Source organism: Eschscholzia californica, unplaced genomic scaffold (genome assembly GCF_041429995.1).
Source record: "Eschscholzia californica isolate CP2 unplaced genomic scaffold, dmEscCali1.0.p SCAF_3, whole genome shotgun sequence".
Taxonomy (NCBI): Eukaryota; Viridiplantae; Streptophyta; class Magnoliopsida; order Ranunculales; family Papaveraceae; genus Eschscholzia; species Eschscholzia californica.
In genome coordinates, this window is record NW_028238420.1 from 33,943,577 (window position 1) to 33,963,976 (window position 20,400).

General features: G+C 38.3%; 3 protein-coding genes and 1 long non-coding RNA gene across 4 annotated transcripts; 3 read left to right on the plus strand and 1 right to left on the minus strand.

Moving 5' to 3' along the window:
* Positions 1–5,289: 5,289 nt before the first annotated feature.
* Positions 5,290–9,406, plus strand: LOC147549731 (uncharacterized). Its single transcript, XM_086668379.1, has 2 exons — positions 5,290–6,679; positions 7,995–9,406. Exons 1-2 carry the CDS (start codon positions 5,290–5,292, stop codon positions 9,404–9,406), a joined length of 2,802 nt encoding a protein of 933 aa, XP_086524505.1.
* A 1,751-nt stretch (positions 9,407–11,157) lies between these two features.
* On the plus strand, positions 11,158–12,261 carry LOC147549732 (dehydrin family protein). The gene is made up of 3 exons (XM_086664836.1): positions 11,158–11,568; positions 11,984–12,026; positions 12,089–12,261. The coding sequence occupies exon 1, from the start codon at positions 11,223–11,225 to the stop codon at positions 11,547–11,549; it is 327 nt and encodes a 108-aa protein (XP_086520962.1). The 5' UTR covers positions 11,158–11,222; the 3' UTR covers positions 11,550–11,568; positions 11,984–12,026; positions 12,089–12,261.
* Positions 12,262–14,317: 2,056 nt separating this feature from the next.
* On the plus strand, positions 14,318–17,237 carry LOC147549733 (uncharacterized). The gene is made up of 3 exons (XM_086668380.1): positions 14,318–15,511; positions 15,853–17,017; positions 17,158–17,237. Exons 1-3 carry the CDS (start codon positions 14,318–14,320, stop codon positions 17,235–17,237), a joined length of 2,439 nt encoding a protein of 812 aa, XP_086524506.1.
* Positions 17,238–17,268: 31 nt separating this feature from the next.
* Positions 17,269–19,326, minus strand: LOC147549734 (uncharacterized). Its single transcript, XR_015238654.1, has 3 exons — positions 19,004–19,326; positions 18,771–18,926; positions 17,269–18,404 (listed from the first exon to the last, which is right to left on the minus strand). It is a non-coding gene; the product is annotated as an uncharacterized LOC147549734 (long non-coding RNA).
* Between the last annotated feature and the right edge of the window lie 1,074 nt (positions 19,327–20,400).

The following is a 20,400-nucleotide window of genomic DNA, read 5'->3' on the forward strand; positions in this document are numbered from 1 at the left end:
TGCACACGAGTGACTCACACGAGCATAGAAAGTGCCTCTATAAAACCTAAGTTTGCTTCTTATGAACTAAAAAACTGTAAAAAGAAGTCCTTCTGTAAACACATCAGCCAGATTATGATCAGATGATACAAACTTCACTTCCAGTTGATGTTGTTTAACCAAATCCCTGATAAAATGTAAATCAATCTCCACATACTTTGTTCTAACATGGAAAACAGGATTAGAAGCCAAATACTTGGCTCCCATGTTATCACAATAAAGAACCATATGCAACTGTATAGTGACACGAAGCTCTTTGAGCAAATAAGAAGTCCAAAGTAACTCAGAAGTGGTCAATGATAAGGCTCTATATTCAGCCATTGTTGACGATCCAGAAAATGTTTGTTGCTTCTTAAAAGACCAGCAAATCAATGTGGAACCCAAAAAAATGCAATAGCTACTAGTAGGCCTTCTAGAATCGGGGCAGCTGCCCCAATCTGAATCTAAGCCACAAAGAGTAGAACAATCACCAGAAGTAATGGTAATCCCAACTCCTAGAGTGCCTTTCCGATATCTGAGTACCTTCTTGAGGTGTATTAGATGCACTGATGTTGGTTGATGTATAAATTGAGATCAATAATTCACAACATAAGTTACATATAGGGTCTTGTCATAGTGGCATATTGCAAACCACCAACTATGCTCCTATTTGATACTCTTTTGCCATGTGAAACAGGAACAATACTTGGTCTACAGTGAAGTAGCTCAGCTTTCTTTAGGAGTTCAACTATATATTTAGTCTGAGTGAGTTAAAGAGAAGCAAAACCCTTATGAACCTCAATAACCAAGAAAAAATGTAGGTCTCCCAACTCCTTCATGGCAAAAACCTTACCCAAATCAGCAACCAGTCTCTGAAGTAGTTGTAAGCTTGAACCAGTAAGGATGATATCATCCACATAGAGTAGAAAGATTAATATTTAATCATTTGATGTATACACACACATAGATGAATCAGAAGAACTCTTAAGAAAACCCCAGTCCACCGAATAATTTGCAATTTTTGTGAACCAAACTCTTGGTGTTTGTTTAAGCCCATACGGGGACTTGTGTAGATGGCAGACAAAATCAGGAAACTTAGCATCTACAAATCCTTGAGGCTATTTCATATAGACATTTTCATGTAAATCCCCATGAAGAAAAGCATTAGACACATCCAACTGATGAATTGGGCAATCATGTGAGACTGCTAAAGTAAGATCACTCCTTACTGTTTGTATCTTAACCACAAGACTGAAGTCTTCCTGATAGTCACTACCCTCCTGCTAGTTGTAGCCTTGAGCCACTAACCTGCCTTTTATCTTTCCAAAATACCATCAGACCTATATTTCACTTTGAAAACCCATTTACTGCCAAGAACATTCATGAGGGCAACTTGAGAATCAAAGACCAAGTCTTATTTTGGATAAAAGTTTCATAATTGTTCACTTTTAATAACCTCTTTAAAAGATGTAGGTTCAAGAATGGTAGAGTGTTTACTAGCAAGACATGAAGAATGTAAAACATGAGGAGAGGTAACAAGAGCCACATGGTCAGGAATATGTTTTGGTTTGGTAATGCCACTCTTAAGCTTTGTTTGCCTAGTATGAGCATTTGTGCTAGGAATATGAGAGGATTGAGAAGTATCCACAACAGTAGTAGGGATCTGATCTGAGGATAGTTCAAGTGAAGGTGTGGAAGACTGATCAGAAGATATGTCAAGGGAGTGTTGAGAAAAAAATTTCCTGATCACTCAAAGGATAATTGGTATATATGATGGGAGATAGCAGCAACACCCAAACTAGGAGGCAGAGATGGTAAGGTGATAATGGTGTAGGGGGCAATAGGCTCTTGTACTAGAGATTCAGTCAAATTTCTATCTTCCGCAAAAGGGAATGAAGATTCATCAAATATCACATGCCTAGAGACATATTCCTTGTGAGAGACTAAGTCCAAACACCTATATCCTTTATGAATTGGACTATAGCCAATGAACACACACTTGAGATTTTGGACTTACCTTATCACCACTCTTAGTATCACCAAGGTAAGGGTAGCATAAAGATCCAAAGACCTTAATCATATCATAATGTGGACTTTTATGAATCAAAACTTCATAGGGAGTTTTATAGGACAATACCTTACTTGGTGTCCTATTGATGAGGTAGGTGGCAGTGGAATAAGCATGATACCATAATTGCTTAGGCATGGAAGCTTGAAAAAATAGAGTATTTCCCACAGAAGTAATGTGTCTATTCTTCCTTTCTGCTTTTCCATTTTGCTCTAGAGTGTGAGGACAAGAACTTCTGAAGAGAATACCACATTTGCTTAAGTGAGCTTGAAAATCTCCTTTAGCCAGTTCTAATGCTCCATCACTCTGAAAACTCTCTATAGAAGCAGACAACAACCTTTCATATTGTCTTCGAAAGTGTTGAAAGCATTGCAAGTTGTCTGATCGTTGTTTCATAGGGTAAATCCAAAAGAACCTACTAAAGTCATCCATGAATATGATATAATATCTTATACCTGACTTAGTAGAGACAGGGGCTAGTCCCCATGTATCATAGTGGATCAACTGAATTGGCTTAGAAGAGATACTAGCTGAGGTAGGAAAAGGAAGTTTCTGACTTTTCCTTGATTGACATGATGAGCAAATATTATTCAAATCCCTTGATGAAAGTTGGATTTTTTTATTCCTTTCTAAAGATAGAATAACTTCTTTTGAGGGATGCCCAAGTCTGTTGTGCCAAACCTTAGCTGAAGTAGCAGCAACATATGCTTCTTCAAAATTTTCCTCTGCCGTGATAGAGACTCATAGTGAAGTCAATACTGTACAAGTTGTTGACCATAGGTCCATCTGCAAGAACCTCTTTAGACCATAGATCTCAAATGAGAAAACCCCAAGGTAGGAATTCAACACTACAAAAATTCTTCTTCGTAAATTTTGAAATAGACAACAGGTTCTTTTGAATAGTTGGAATATGAAGCACCTTTTTAAGCTGAAAGGAGTGTTCACCAACTAGCACAGTAGTTTTGCCAGTATTGCGAATATCTAAACAGTGTCCATTACCTATCATAACCCCATTTTTCACCTTTATAGGGAATACTAGCATGAAGGTTTTCCTTTGAGTGTGTCATATGACTTGTAGCTCCTGTGTCAGCTATCCATTTGTCATCTTTTGCACTGGCAGAAGCCAAATGTAACTCTTCAGTAGTAGGAGAAGTAGTCTTGGGATTGCTCATCAAAGCTCCAAAATGAGCCTGTTCTTCTTCTACATCTTGTTGTTCTACAAATTCATCCCCATCTTCTTCCCTATCTTCCCATTCTTGCAAATGCAAATGTGTAAAGTTTCTAGGAGGAGGTTTGGTAGAAGAGGAAGATGGTTCTGAGAAATCTTTAAATCTCATTCGACATTGCCTAATTGAGTGACCCCATTTATAGCAAATGACATAGGGAACAGTAATATAGTCAAAGAACTTGTTTCTGATTTGGGGAGAGTTTTGTTTTGGGTGAAATCTTGGGCCAGAATCAAGAACTTGATTCTGGTTTATGGGTCTTGAACTTGAAAAGGATGATCTGCCTATACCCTTATTTGGAGACTTTTTCACAAAATAGGACTCATTATCATCATTGGTTTCTTATTCCTTTAACCAATGTTCATGGTGAGTAAGTCAACTCCTCGGTTCAGAAAAAGTCAAGACACCATCTCTATTTTGAATAGTGATTACAAACTGAGATTACTCTTTCCCAAGACCCTGAAGAGTTATCCTAGACAATTCAGAATCACTAACTCGATCATTCACTGCCACAAGAGAATCAGCCAGATTCTTTATCTTGCTTAGATACTCAGAAATTGAAGCAGACCATTTCTTTATATTCTGAAGCTTATTACTGAAAGAAGATTTCATAGCTTCAAATTCTTGAAGATAGATTAATCCAAATGTCTCTAGTTGTTTTTAACCCTAAGATATCTGAGGTTATTGAATGAGTAATTGTAGCTTTAATGCATGACTTGACAAAACTATCATTTTTCCGCCATTGAAGATAGGTTGGATTAACCACATCTCTTCCTTCAACAACAATAAGCTGATTGGGTTCTGTATAAGTGTCATCTATATAGAATATTAGATCATTCCCAATGAGGGCATTTTCAATTTGGTCTTTCCAAACCAAAAAATTAGAACCATCCAATCGATTCGAGATAAGATTAGTAATATTTGCATTATGAGAATACCGACGGGAGTTAGGGTTCATGTTTTGTGTTTGAGGATGGAAGATTGCTCCTCAATTCTCCATATGTGAAGAGATTGACTCTTTGATTCCTTGTTAACAGAAGCTTCAACTCTTTTCCTTGTAGAAATTGTATCTTTGATTCGTTTATAACAAAAGTTTCAATTTCGAATTCAACACTTCCTTGATTTTGGTCCCAATTTGGTTCTCCTGAATTCGATGATATAAAAAAACACTAGGGCTCCAATACCATGTAAAGTAGAAGATGATTTTATTACTTTCGTAAGAGATTACATCATTAATACAATGCTTCTACTTAGAGAAGCTAGAGAGAGAAAAAGAAGTTAGTTATGACTAGATTACCTAACTTCTTAACAAACTAATCTGTTACTTAACTAACTTCTAATTATATTACACACGAGTGACTCACACGAGCACAAAAAGTGCCTCTATAAAACCAACACTTCTCTCTTCCATCCTTAACTCATCTTGTCTTTCTGAAGAAACCATTGATCATCTTTGATCTTCTGAGATGTATTAATATATCTACATCATCACAAATTAAGGAACAACATAAAGAGATAAAATATCTCCCAAGCAGCAAGACAACTACACAATCCCATCAAGAAGGAAAGAGCATAGTGGCATATCAAGATAAGTAGCAACCATAATAACCAAAATATGAATATATATATTTATTTATATATGGATATCCAAATATTAGAGAAATAAATATTTACGATATATTACTATGTCCAACTATATATATTTGTATATATATTTATACTAGAGAATTATATTAATATATATAACTAGAGAAATATATATATACATATATATGTATATATTATTAGAATAAGTATATCATAGCTATATTATATTTTTGTAAGGATTTTGTATCCCAACACTATAAATAGTGTTCATTGTAATAGACAAAATACATAGACAAAATACACAAGCAATTCTATCATTTTTCCTTTCTCATAAATTCTTTATGGTATCAGAGCCAAAAACACTCTAACGAGTTTAGTTGTTAATAATTCATGGCAAACAACACAACCACCTCACTATTTCTTTCAACTAGTACTTTACCTCATCTAATTAGCATTGTTTCAGTTAAACTCAATGGAGCAAACTATCTCTTATGGCGTATGCAGATTCTACAACTAATTGAGGGAATGAAATTGCTTAATTTTATTAAAAAGGAGGCACCGGAGATTGAAAATAATGAAAGTTCAGTTAGAATTCTTGAAGAATGGAAAAATACAGACCTTCTTCGAAGTTGGATGCTTGGAACTTTGACAGAGGATGCTTTTAGCCATGTATTAGGGCTAAGCACTGCAAAACAAATGTGGGAGACACTCGAGAATACTTATCTTCAAGCAACTAAAGACCGTGAGTTTCAATTGAAGCAGCAACTTACCTCCCTAAAAAAGGGAACCACAAGTCTTGCTGAATTTCTTCGTCAATTTAAAACAATTTGTGATGCTCTTGCTGCCATACAAAAGCCATTAACAGATGACGACAAGGTATTGGTCTTATCAAATTCTCTTGGAACAAGGTATGACACTTTTGTCACCACTATGCTATCAAAACCCCCATTTCCCTCATATAATCAATTTGTGACAGCACTTAATGGATATGAAATACGTCATCCAGCCCCAGCTCATCAACATGAATCTATAGATCACAATTACGCTTTCTTTTCAAAATCTAACAATGGTAGAAATTTTTATCATAAAAGAGGACAATCTAATCATCATTTTACATCCAAAGGTAAAGGATTTTCACCTGCATCACATTCTCAACACTATGACAGGCGTTCACCATTGAAAAACAGAGAAGGCCCTCCTAAGTGTAGCATATGTGGTCGCTTTGGTCACTTCGCCAGCAAATGTTGGTACCGTGATAATCCTACTTTTGATCATGAAGATGCCGCTTTTGAGAAACAAAATAACTTATCAAAAGCTCTTGCTGCCACTAATTTGAATGATCCACGTGAACATGACCCATCATGGTATGCTGACAGCGGTGCTACATCTCACATGACATCTGATGCAGGTAAACTTCAGAACTTGAGACAGTACTGTGGCCATGATCGTGTGGTTATTGGTGATGGTGCAAGTCTATCAATATCTCATGTGGGAAACAAAAATATTGTTTCATCTCGTGGGAATATAATTAGTTTAAAAGATGTTTTAGTTGTTCCTCACTTAACAAAAAAATTATTATCTATTAGTAAACATACTCGTGATCACTCATGTTTGTTTGAATTTGTTGACGAGGGATTTAAGATAAGGGATCGAAGGACGCTTCAACTTCTAGCAACAGGAACTAGAAGAGGGGATCTTTATGCTCTTGATGTAGGGGGAGGAACAACAACATTATCTTCAATAAAACAAGAGAGTGTGCCTATAGATATATGGCATCAGCGTTTGGGCCATACACACTCTAAACCATTAGAATATCTATCTAATAAAAATTTAATTTTAGTCTCAAATTGGACGAAAACCTATCAAGTTTGTAGTAGTTGCCAACTTGGTAAAAGTTGTCGTCTCTCTTTCCCATCTTTGAATAAAGTTGTTTCTGAACCTATTATCAAGATACATTGTGACTTATGGGGTCCATCCCCAATTCTTTCTAATCAAAATTTTCGGTACTATGCACTATTTATAGATGATTTTACACGGTTTACATGGTTATATCCACTTAAACATAAATCTGATTTTTTCAATACATTTATCGTTTTCCAAAAAATGGTAGAAAATCAATTTGACCGTAAAATAAAAGTTTTTCAATGCGATGGAGGGGGAGAATTTAATTCTAAAGCTTTTACCTCCCACCTTCAAAAATGTGGAATTATGCAGAATATCTCATGTCCTCATACTCCAGAACAAAATGGAGTAGCGGAGCGGAAACACCGACACATAGTTGAGATGGGTCTCACCCTACTATACCATTCTCAAGTACCACTAAAGTATTGGGTGGATGCATTCTTCACAGCAACATATATCATCAATCGACTACCCACATCAAAGTTCAAAATGGAAAGTCCATTTTTCAGGTTATACCGTTCTAACCCAAATTATAATATGTTGCGAATTTTTGGTTGTCGTTGTTTTCCTTATCTTCGTGACTATACAAAAAATAAATTTGAACCTAAGTCTTATCCATGTGTTTTCTTAGGTTATAGTCCCTCTCATAAGGGATATCGTTGCTTAAACTCGTCGACTAAACGAATATTTATTTCAAGGCATGTCGTATTTGATGAGAGTATATTTCCTTTTCAGGTCTCATCATCTTCGCCAACCAGTGATGCTAACCTCATATTGTCAACTTATGATGACTGGTTACCAACAAAAATGCAAAAAATATTACCTCCAACAACATCGGTGCCACCCTCCATTGTCAAAGAATCTAATAAGTCTAATAATTCTCCTTATGTATTACCTCTTACTTTAAATTTGGATAGTACACCTATATCAAAAAAAAAAAACCAACCCATATATTGACACAAACTCTTCTATAGAGTCTACTCCACTCCTAACCTCAAATAGTAACATCCAACCTATTGATACAATTTCTTCGCCCACCGCTTCTTCTTCCGCACTCACCAACTCTGACCCATCATCGAGTCCCGTACCACATAATAATGAACATGTAGAATTATCTCGACCTACCCGTGAAAGAAGACCACCTGCATATTTAAAAGATTATGCATGTTCTCTGATGAGTATATCTAATTTAGATAACTCTACAAAAAATAATATCTTTATCCAACCTAAGACTTCAATTCGGAAAACTGAAGCTCAAGAACTTTTACTTACCGTAGGACCCGCCGAACCACCAGAACCAAAAACTCTCAAAACAGCTCTAAAACAACCTCAATGGGTCAATGCAATGCATGAAGAACTTGCAGCACTTCATGCAAACAAAACATGGACTTCAGTCCCTCGACCACCTCACCAAAATATTGTAGGTTCGAAATGGGTATTCAAAACCAAACTCAAAGCAGATGGTACAATTGAAAGACACAAAGCTCGCCTTGTGGCCAAGGGTTATAGCCAGATAGAAGGAGTAGATTTTGCTGAAACCTATAGTCCAGTCATCAAAACACCTACCGTCCGAGTTGTCCTTAATGTCGCTCTTGTTCGTGGTTGGCCCCTTCGTCAGTTGGATGTGAAAAATGCATTCCTCCATGGACATCTTAAAGAAACCGTATACATGGAACAACCTCCAGGATTTGTGGATCAATCTAAATCTAATTATGTGTTTCGTCTCAACAAAGCTCTTTCTGGCCTTAAACAGGCACCGCGAGCATGGTTTGATCGTTTTAGCTCTTATCTTCTAAATTTAGGATGTTTTTGTAGTCGTGCAGATCCTTCATTGTTTGTTTTTCATTTTAAATCTGACACAATCATCTTACTAGTTTATGTTGATGATCTTATCTTAACAGCTTCTTCTACCAATCTGATTAATAATTTAATTCATAAATTAAATTCAGAATTTTCAATGAAAGTTCTCGGTGAATTAAATTATTTTTTAGGTGTTGAAGTAACTAAATTCAATGAAGGTCTTTTTTTGTCTCAACAGAAATATGCCAAAGAAATTTTGTCTAGCACTGACATGGATGAATGCAAACCAGTGAAGACCCCGCTTGCCACAAAAAATGATCTACACTCTCCATCTACTCAACTAGTTGATGCAACAGAATATCGAAGACTTGTTGGCTCTCTTCAATACTTAACACTCACCCGACTAGATATCACTCATGCCGTCAACTATGTGAGTCAGTTTATGCATCAACCAACAAGACAACACCTACAAGCCGTGAAAAGAATTCTTCGTTACGTTCAAGGAACTATTGATTTTGGTCTACGTTTATTATCCAATTCAACTCTTGATTTATATTCCTTCTCAGATGCTGACTGGGCAGGTTGTCCATCTACAAGAAGATCAACTACAGGATATTGCCTTTACCTCGGTGCAAATTGTATTTCATGGACCTCTAAACGACAACCTACGGTTTCACGATCTAGTACTGAAGCTGAATATAGAGCTATGGCATCTACAACTGCTGAGTTGACTTGGACAACTTACTTACTTACTGATCTTGTATTCCCTTGCACAAAACTCCAGTTCTCTTTTGTGACAACATGAGCGCACTCTACATGACAATCAATCCTCAATTTTATGCCTGCACTAAGCACATTGAGTTAGACTACCACTTTGTTCGAGAAAAGGTTGCTGTTGGACAACTTATTACTAAATATATCCCCACCACAGCTCAAATAGCAGATATCTTCACCAAAGCATTACCCAAACAACCGTTTTCCTCCATACGTACCAAGCTCGGAGTGATCACCTTACCACTCTCTCGCTTGAGGGGGAGTATTAATATATCTACATCATCACAAATTAAGGAACAACACAAAGAGATAAAATATCTCCCAAGCAGCAAGACAACTACACAATCCCATCAAGAAGGAAAGAGCATAGTGGCATATCAAGATAAGTAGCAACCATAATAACCAAAATATGAATATATATTTATTTATATATGGATATCCAAATATTAGAGAAATAAATATATACGATATATTACTATGTCCAGCTATATATATTTGTATATATATTTATACTAGAGAATTATATTAATATATATAACTAGAGAAATATATATATATATATGTATATATTATTAGAATAAGTATATCATAGCTATATTATATTTTGTTAAGGATTTTGTATCACAACACTATAAATAGTGTTCATTGTAATAGACAAAATACATAAACAAAATACACAAGCAATTCTATCATTTTTCCTTTCTCATAAATTCTTTAAGATGATCCTTTCTCTCTTACAAAACATTTTTTTTGAACTTGAAAGCAACATAAATCAAATGAATGTCGTAGTTATTTAAGTGCAGTCTTTCCTTTTGCTATATGGTAGACGTTATGGAGTGAACATAGTGGAAGAATTTTCAGGGAAGTGTACACTACATGCAACTAACCAGATCATTGTGGAGCCTAAATATTTTCTTTATTTGTAGGCATTACTTATTAACAGTTTAGAGGAATGTTCCACTTTCAATTTTATTATTTTCATGGGAGTTGCTTGTGACTCACTTGTAATCGAAATTGCAATATTATGATGCTTTCTGAACACAATTTATCATATGTTATCGCTTTTTCAAAGAAAAAACATCAGATTATCCCCCAGTCACCCACCTCCTTTTGTTCTCTCACTTCACCTACTCTCTTTTATTTTTCTTTGACTACCTCCTTCTTCTTTTCTCAGTGATAGCCCGGGCAACTTGAGATGGTATAAGTACCATTGTGTCACATCTTATCTTCCACTTTTAGGGGACACAATTTAATCAAAAATGTTATTCTGCCCAACTTCTATGTCAACATAATTCTGACCGATTTAAATGTATGCGCATGATATAGAGAGAGAAGTAAGATCAATTTTTTTATCTAAATCTTGTCTGTCCACCTAATCCAGTCGAGATTTTGTCTGTTTAGGGGTCACTAGGGATCCTACACAATGGTCATTAGGCTGTTAAAGAAAATCCTTCCTTGACTTCTTTTCGCATTGAAGGTCACATACAACAAATAATGGGTGACATTGCTAGTCTAAAGTTGGTCTTTAACTCCCACTGAAACATTACAAACCTTGGATGTCATGGAAACAAAATCCTGAACACCATCAAGACCTCTACTTTATTTGGTAATGTAATATAGAGGGTAAATTACAACCACTAAAACTTAGAGTCAAATACTTCTAATTAAGGTAGAAGATTAAGGGGATTAAAGTAATCTGACATCAAATTAGTGGATAATGCTTGTTTAATGGGGATTGTTAGTTATTTTCGTGCTCATAAATAGACCCAATAGGTCGCTTATAATTCTCATCAAATCTTGTAAAACAGAATAATTTGGGTTAACAAGTTCATTGTACAAGAGAGAAAATGTCAGGAATCATGAACAAGATCGGAGAGGCACTCCACATTGGAGGTGATGATCACAAAGGAGTAGAAAAACACAATGAGCAAATAAAGAAACACGAAGAACACAACGAAGAAAAGAAACACGATGAACACAAGGAAGGAAAGAAACACAATGAAGGAGGAGATCACAAAGAAGGATTCATGGAGAAAATTAAAGATAAGATTCATGGGGAAGAAGGTAGTCATGAAATAAAAGACGGGGAGAAGAAGAAGAAGAAAAAAGAAAAGAAACATGGAGAAGGACACGAACACGGTCATAGCAGTAGCAGTGACAGCGATAGTGATTAGAAAGAGATCATCAAATGAGGTAAAATCTGATTTGATCATCCTTATCGAAACGCGTTTTAGAGGTCTTTTTCTTTTCTAACTGTGAATTTTGACTCAAGGTCGGAATTGATTCAAGTAAGATTTCAGAATGTTTGTTTTTAACGTATTTGTAATGTCTAATCACCTGAATAACAAACTTGACTTATATTTTAAGTCCATTTGAGTTAGATAGAAACAGAAAAAATACCTTTGTCTACTCTGTATTTAATATCTAGCATTTCGTTTGTTAACGACGAACCTATGAATGATCTATCAGATTAACAAAGAAGATGGATATTGACATTAAATTGACAAGAAAAAACACCTTCGTCTTACTGCAGTTTTTGAATTGTCAACCAATTCCGACCTGATTTGTTCAATCGAATTCTAATTGTGGAGGCTTTTTTTTTTTGCAGAGAGGAGATATGTATGGAGCTAAGAAGTGGGATCAATATAATACATATTTTATATCATATAGAAAGTATTTTTTTTTTTTTTTTTTTGATGAAGGTATTTTATATCATATTTTATATCATATAGAAAGTATTTTGTTTAGTACTTTATGAATGTTTGTTCATGGGAGGTAATATCACTACCCACCCAGTGAAGAACTTCCTGTATTATTAATATTTAGTTGTAATCAAATAATTTTTGATAAGCAGAAATCAAATCTTCATCTTTTTCTTTAGCCGAATTAATTTGTTCAAATGTTTTTTCACCCGAGTAAAATACATTACGGGATAAAATTAAGATTTATGATGGAGAAATCAGAAATGCAACATGGATTACGTGATTAGGGAAGGAGGGGAGAGTGTGAGAATAGTCCCACATGGGAGAAGGGGTAACTAGCAACCAAAAATATAATGTATAGGTTCTCTTCACTCATTGCCAATTGGTTTTGAGTTGGACGACCACAAATTTAACATGGTATCAGAGTTGGACCATACGTGGTAGTTTTAAAAGCCACACGTGCTCCACGTCACCCGAAAATGAGAAGAGTCCCACACTCATTACTCATTTTTACTTTTTATAGATAGAAGTTCTCACTCGGTAAGTCTGTATCTGGTAATTAGATCAAGGAATTGGTATGACACATGAAAGTCAAGCTCAGAAGATGGAAGGCTATGTTTCAACATAAAGAAATTACAGCAGTGTCGAATCTAGGTCATATGGTAATAGTGGAAAAGCACGATGAATATTTAATTTTTATTCTCGTCATATGTAATGACAGAAAAGTACGATGGGTTCTTAATTTTTATTTTCGGATATGCAATGAAATGAATAACATTAGTTTACAATTTTCTCTAAATTGTGTTCGGTTAAACCAATCAATCAAACTCAACCGAGCCAAACCAAACCGAGTCGATCCATGTCGGTCGGCCGAATGATCGGCTCGACTTCGGCCGACGATTTAGTCAAATCGCCACTTCTTGGTTCGGCTACGGCTTGAGCTACAACCGAAAAAATCAACCATTGCTCACCCTAAGTTTCATGAGCTTTAATTTTTTATTGAACCTTTTCATTTTTAACCTTTATCTCCAAACTATTTCTCACATTATCCTTTCCCTTTATTTTCATATATATGTCTGATAACAACTTGCGGATATGTATCTGAGGATCGACCATTCACTAACGACTCCACCATCCACTAGCGACTCACCAATAGTCTCTCTCTCTCTCTAGGAGAAACCATAGTAAAAACAAAAAAAAATTGATGCAACCTTCCAAGAGGGTTTCAAAGTTTGAGTTGATACTAAAGATGCTTCATACTTGTGATTTTTTTCCCGCAAATGGTATAGATACTTAAGAATTCTTATATTATGAACATATATACAAGTCAAGATTCCTGTTTTTGGTAAAAATAAATTTGAATATTTTTCAGGCTTTGGTCGAGTCTGTACAACAATGTGTGAACTTGTACAAATTTGTGGGCAAATCTTGCATAGTATGTATAACATTGTGCAAAAATTACTATGTGCGTTGTACAAACTTCGATACAAATTTGTACCTATACATACAAAGTATAGGGGCCACATTTGTTTGGTTCGCTTGGGACTTCACCAATGTCAGGGCCGGTCCTGGTCAAAGTGTACTGATTTTATAACTCATATGGCTTTGTCCCCTTGTATCTTGACTGGATTCTGCCGAAGTCCATGTGAACAATTGGGATTCACCAGACTCCCACACACCCAAAGCAGCCAAAGCGGCTCTTTTAGGCCTCAAGCTGGAGAGGGCCTCCTAAATAATTTATACGCACCCCTCATTTAATAAAAATATATTAGTACGCCTAGAAACAAAACTCATCCAGTACCAGTAGTACTAGCATAATTAAAAAATATATCATTTCAACAAAAAAACATGATTAAAATCAACGTCACTAGATGCTTTAAGTTCCTTTGCTTTTTCGCATATTCAATCTCGACTGCTCTTTTTGGGTCGGTTGGAGATTCAATATCTTAAACTTGACGTAACGGATTCTTCAATTTTCATTAATTCAATTTCTTGGTAAAAGACCTATAAGCTCCACTAATATAGTAGTTATATAACTATATGATTTTTACTCAACCCCACTTCACGGCGCCACCTACCTAAAGGGCAGTTACAACGGTTCCCCCATTTCTGGGCGGAGCATATTCAGTTATTTTCTTATCCCCCCATTAATTCATGGCCTCAAGGGCATTTATGATGGTCTATAGGACATTCTGATCATATCCACCCGCCATTTCTCTTCTTCATTCTTAGGTTTCACCATGGAAATAGAAGACATCAACTTCCTACAACAATTAGCATCACTCTCAACGAATGAACCTGAGATAAAAACGGTTCTCAGTTCACAATCCGAAATCGGCGACGACCAATATACCCAATGTTGTGTCCTCAAAATTCTTAGTCACAAGACCTTCCACACTGATCTTATGCACAGGAAGCTCCAAGCTGTCTGGAATCTCCCCCACCAATACACAATCCAGGAGGTGTCGACAAATGTGTTTCTGGCAAAGTTGGGAACCTCTCCAGAGGTTGATTTGGTGGTTGGCGGTGCTCCCTGGCTGATTAAAGAAGATCTAATTCTGGTTGAAAGATGCGAAGCCGACAAATCTCCGATTGACCACACTTTTGACTCTTCGTGGTTTTACGTCCAATTTCACGGTCTCCCTGTAAGTCTACTAAACGCTACTACAGTTAACATGTTAGGACAGGCTTTGGGGAAGATCATTCCAGCCACCAAAGAGGAGGAACTCAGATGGATCACCTTTGGCAGAGTCAAATTGGAGGTCATGGTTCACCAACCTCTTCCAAGAGTAGTTCAACTACAACTTACTGGTGGGGGCATCAAGACAATCTCCTTGAGGTTTGAGAAATTGGGAAAATTTTGTTTCTTTTGCGGATTACTTGGACATTCTATGAAATTCTGTTCTCGAAGACTAACTTTGTTAAATTTGTTAAGCAAGGATCTAACCCAGGAACAGGTAGAAATGGTCCAAAGCAAAGCCGAACAAAAATACCCGGAAGAATTCAAAGTGCCTCAATTCTGGGAAACACGATACAAAATTCAGAGAGGGAAGGTTCAATCACACCGGTCAGACTCACCTGGAACTCAATTGGGTACTGAATCGGAGACAACACTTCCGGCAACAGTCCCATTAGTCTCCGGTGGAGGTTTGAAAACGGTTGGCCTTACTAGAGACAGGCAAACAGAGGCAGTTACGAAGTTAGTGGGTGATGGCATTAGTGGGGACGTGTTTGACTTTGACCAGGGTCTTCCTTTTGGGTCCAAGAGACCAAAACTTTCAGTCTTGGGCCCACCCTCCCAGGCGGCCCAACTGGTCAGGCCACTTTTGTCTCTAACTTCTGGCCAGGAAGGATCGCTGGAGGCACCCCAAACCCGGAAAAGTCTCAAGAGGTTAGCCCGTAACCAGAAAGACGTAGAGCCAGGTCCACTACAGGTTTCTCGGTCCCCTCCTTCCCCTACCGGTTCAATTAGGGTCGTGGCGGCTGCTCCCAAAGAGCCGCAAGAACGATGTTAGTCTACTCCTGGAACTGCTGAGGGTTGGGGAACCCCTCGACAGTCCACACAGTCAAAGAGTTCCTCCGGGCAGTCAAACCTGATGTTATTTTTCTGTCCGAAACCAGACTACATCAGAACCACATCACACCATCTTTTGATCAGTTCGGTCTCACTAACAGTCATTTCGTTCCAGCGATAGGAAGAAGCGGCGGCCTGGCTCTGTATTGGAATGACTCTGTCTCGATAGAAGTGTTAACCTCCTCCAAAAACTTAATTCAGGTGCAGATTAAGGACATCAGGGCTGACACCGAGTGGACCTTACTTTGCATCTATGGTCCACCTCGGGTCACAGATAGAGCTCACTTTTGGGACTCCATCAAGGTACTACTCTCATCACTCTCTTCTCCTTATTGCTGCATAGGGGACATGAATGCTATAGGAACCAGGAGTGAGAAATGGGGTGGTGCCCAAGCCACCCCTTTCCTCAACCAATTCAATACCTTCATCAACGAGTCAGGCCTTTTAGATCTCGGGTTTTATGGGCCAGCATACACTTGGTGCAACAATCAGGCTCCCCAGAGACAAACTAGAGAGAGGTTGGACAGGGTGTTAGTATCGACAGGTTGGTTACATAGTTATCCTAATGCAGGAGTGTACCACCTCCCTCGGTATAACAGTGACCACTGCCCCATTCTTCTCAAAACAGTAGTTCAGGGGACGATAAAACAACCACAATCAAAATTCGAAGCTTATTGGGTGAAACATCGAGACTTCAACACAGTCCTGTCAAACAGTTGGGAGGCACACGAAGGTACACTGATTTCAAAATTGCAGGCAGTTAAATCAGACATTCGACGATGGGGTAACACATCATTTGGGCACATTGATCGAAAGCTGAAACTACTACGTAACAATCTCACGCAAGTACAGGCTCTTACACCAACAGAGGAGACTATGTCTCTTGAGAGTTCTTTACAAGAGGATATCCTACTTTGGGAAGAATACCAACGAACCAGGCTTGAACAACGCACCAGGCAAAGGTGGGCTCTGAACGGAGACCGTAACACCAAGGCCTTCCACGTAGCAGTAAAAAACAGGAGAAGGAAGAACCAAATCAGTTTTATTTCTACTCCCACAGGTACTCGACTCACTAAGGATGAAGAAATAGCTGATCATATAGTTTCTCATTTTCAGCAGGCTTTCCAAAGGGAGCCAGTGGTAGAGCCCCCCATTGAGATTATACAGAGCTACAAAGCTATATCAGACGAAGATAAGAGGCTCATCTCCCAAATCCCTTCGTCTGAGGAGATCACGGTGGCAATAAAACAACTGGGCCAACTCAAAAGCCCGGGGCCGGATGGATTTCCTTGCCTATTCTACTCAAAGGCTTGGGACAAAATAGGCCCTGACATCGTAAACTACATCCAGCTGGCTTTCCAGACAGGTAAATTTGACTCAGAGCTGAACCACACCAACATAGCTCTCATCCCAAAAAAAAAAGAGCCCAGAACAAGCTACAGATTTCAGGCCTATTGCGCTTTGCAACAACCTCTACAAATTTATTACCAAAATTATTGCAAACAGACTTCGGCCTTTACTTGATAACTGCATCAGCTCAAATCAGAGTGCTTTTGTACCCCACAGGCAGATCCTGGACAACCTGATTATAGCGCAAGAAACCCTCCACTCTATGAAACTATCCAAAGCAAAAAAGGGAGCCTTCGCTCTCAAGATGGACATGGCCAAGGCTTATGATAGGGTTGACTGGACCTTTCTCAGGCGCGTTTTGTGTGCCACAGGGCTACCAGATACTCTAATCGAACTAATCATGTTATGTGTGACTACTCCCTCTTTCAGTGTCATCATTAATGGACAAACACACGGGCATTTCTCATCATCTAGAGGACTCAGACAGGGCTGCCCACTGTCCCCGTACTTATTCATTTTGGTATCTCAGACTCTGTCTTTCCTTTTAGACAAGTATGAAGCCGACAATATATTTAAAGGGTACCGTGTAAACCAGAGGGCGCCGAGAGTATCACATCTACTGTTTGCAGATGACCTAATTATATTCGGAGAAGCAACTACACAAAACCTTCAGGCAGTGATTGAGATTATTGAAAAGTACACAGGGTTTACCGGGCAGGCGGTCAACTTCACTAAGTCATCCATCATGTTTAGTACAGGGCTGGACCAGGAAGTGAAACAGGGATTTCTACAACAGTTGCAAGCCCCCCAGATGGAGAATTCTGAAAAATATCTTGGGGCCCTAATTCTAAAACCAGGAAATCGTATCGAGAGTCACACCTTCCTCATCAACAAATTCAAAACCAAATTAGCAGGCTGGAAGAAAACATTTATCTCTCAGGCAGGGAGGACTACCCTCATCAAGGCAGCCTTGAGCCCTATCTGCACATACTTCATGGGCCTGTCTCTTCTGCCGAAAGGGGTAACACAACAACTAGAACGACTCGAGAGGAACTTTTGGTGGAATCACACGGAAGAACAACACAAGATGCATTTCCTTCCTTGGGAAGTTATCCAGAAACCTAAGGAACTAGGGGGTTTGGGAATTCGATCGTTAGCTAAGGTCAATGAGTCTCTTGTGGCTAAAGTAGCCTGGAGACTCCTCACCTCTCCTCACTCTCTTTGGGCTCGTATTATTAAAGCAAAGTATGTTACATCAGGTAATTTCTGGACAGAAGAAAGAAAAAACAATACATCTCCTTTGTGGCAGTCAATCTTAAAAATCCGTGAAACAATGCGGCTTCATTGCTGCTGGCAGATAGGATCTGGTTTCGACATCAAAATCAACAGAGATCCGTGGGTTCCTGAGATCGCAGAGAAGATACCACGGGTCAATACAATACTTCCAGTAAATTTAAATAGGGTATCAGATCTGATAGATGCAGACACACATACATGGAAGGCAAGTCTAATAAGGGAAGTTTTCCAACCATCATCGGCTGAGGCCATACTTCAGATTCCCTTATCTAGGCGAGCTACAGTGGACAGGCTCATCTGGATGCCACAACCTCAAGGAATGTTCTCGGCTAAGTCTTACTACAAAACAGTTTCTCCAACCCACCCAAATACAAGAGCACCTGTTGATTTTCCGTGGTCTAAACTATGGAAATCGACAAACATAGAACCTAAAGTACAGTTGTTCATATGGAGGTTAGTCAATAGAGGGTTACCTGTTAGATCCAGTATACAAAAAGGAGTCCAGACCGTTGACCCAACTTGCCCTCTTTGCAACCAACAGACGGAGACGACGGAACACCTCTTTGGGACATGTTCGGCCTTCGTTGAGACCTGGGGGCTAGCACAACAGATCTCCAACATGCCTCACACTCCAGACCCAGTACAACTTATCATTAAACTTTTACAGAAGCAAACAAATGAAAGAGATAAGGTCTTTTGGATCTACCTTCTTTGGTGGCATTGGAAGAGTCGAAACCTCAAATGCTTTAACGACTCGAGCCTTCGACCTCAAGAGATCATCCAGCTAGCAACCAAACAGGCAAAGAAGATCCCAACAACTTGTGAAACCAACATCTCTATCAATGAAGAGTGGCAACCACCTGAAGAAGGAACCATCAAAGTGAATTTCGACGGTGCTTTCAACGAACTAGGAGCCTCCATAGCAAGTTTAGCTAGAAATCACAAAGGAGAAACAGTAATGGAAGTGGTGAGAAGGGTGGAGGTTAGATCGGCTCTGGAGTGTGAATGTACAGCCTTGCTAGCGGCTGTGGAAATTGCTATTAATTTAGGGCAAGGCCCATTTATAATTGAAGGAGATTGCAAGACAGCCGTTGACGCTTTAATTAATGGCCCAGATTGCTACCCGTGGAGGGTCAGAATGTTATTGCTCGAAACTAGGGCGTTGGGGGATCTCCACACTGGGTTGAAATTTCAATATTGCCCTCGAGAGGCCAATAGCAGTGCGCACCAGCTGGCACAATCATCATTAATACCCCCCACGTGATGTAATTAAGTCCCTCTGTTTTGGACTTTGTTTTATCTTCTCTTTGTATCCTTATTAGCCTTTGGCTTTTCAATGAAGATAATTCCTTTCAAAAAAAAAAAAAAAAAAAAAAAAAACAAGAAGTTTGATGCCTCACTAGTTTATATTATTCAGAAAAATAGTCCAAAAAATATCGACTTATATATCCGTGGTGTACCCCAATTCTTATATGGTAGCATATCCCGTAGCGGTACTACGTACCAAAGTGACCCTCATGCCAAGTAACATTGACTATCTTTTGTGTGTCTTAAACCTCTAACTTTCTCTTTGATCTGATAAAAAAACCTCTCCCTCAAATGCCATTCCCTCTCCAGTACTCTATACTCTCTATTTCACTACCATATTCTCTCACTGGTAAGTGGCGAGTGGTATTTTCCCTGATTTTCTCCTCCCCTCTCATTCTTTTCTATTATCTTTTAGAGTGGTATCCGATATTCTATTTTTCCCTCTCATTCTCTTATATCTTCTTTTTTTGTAGGTTTTTGTCTCTTTAAATTCTTTTTTCTTGATCCCTCCAATGCGATTATATGAGCTACTCCAACTTCGATCGGTTTAAGGCCTTCAATTTCGGATGTCTATATATGTGAATTCACTCACAATTTTCAGTTGGTATTGGTGCTCGATTAGGAATAGTCTTTGGCAAGAAAGTTAGTGTACTAGCACAAACTCAATATGGTTGTAGGCGCTAGTATGCCACAGTTGAAAGTTATATATGTGCACACACGAAAATGAGAAAGAGAGAATCTTTCGATTTCTCTGCTGCCTACGCCAAGAGGCTCTCTAAGTACGGGGTTTCTTCG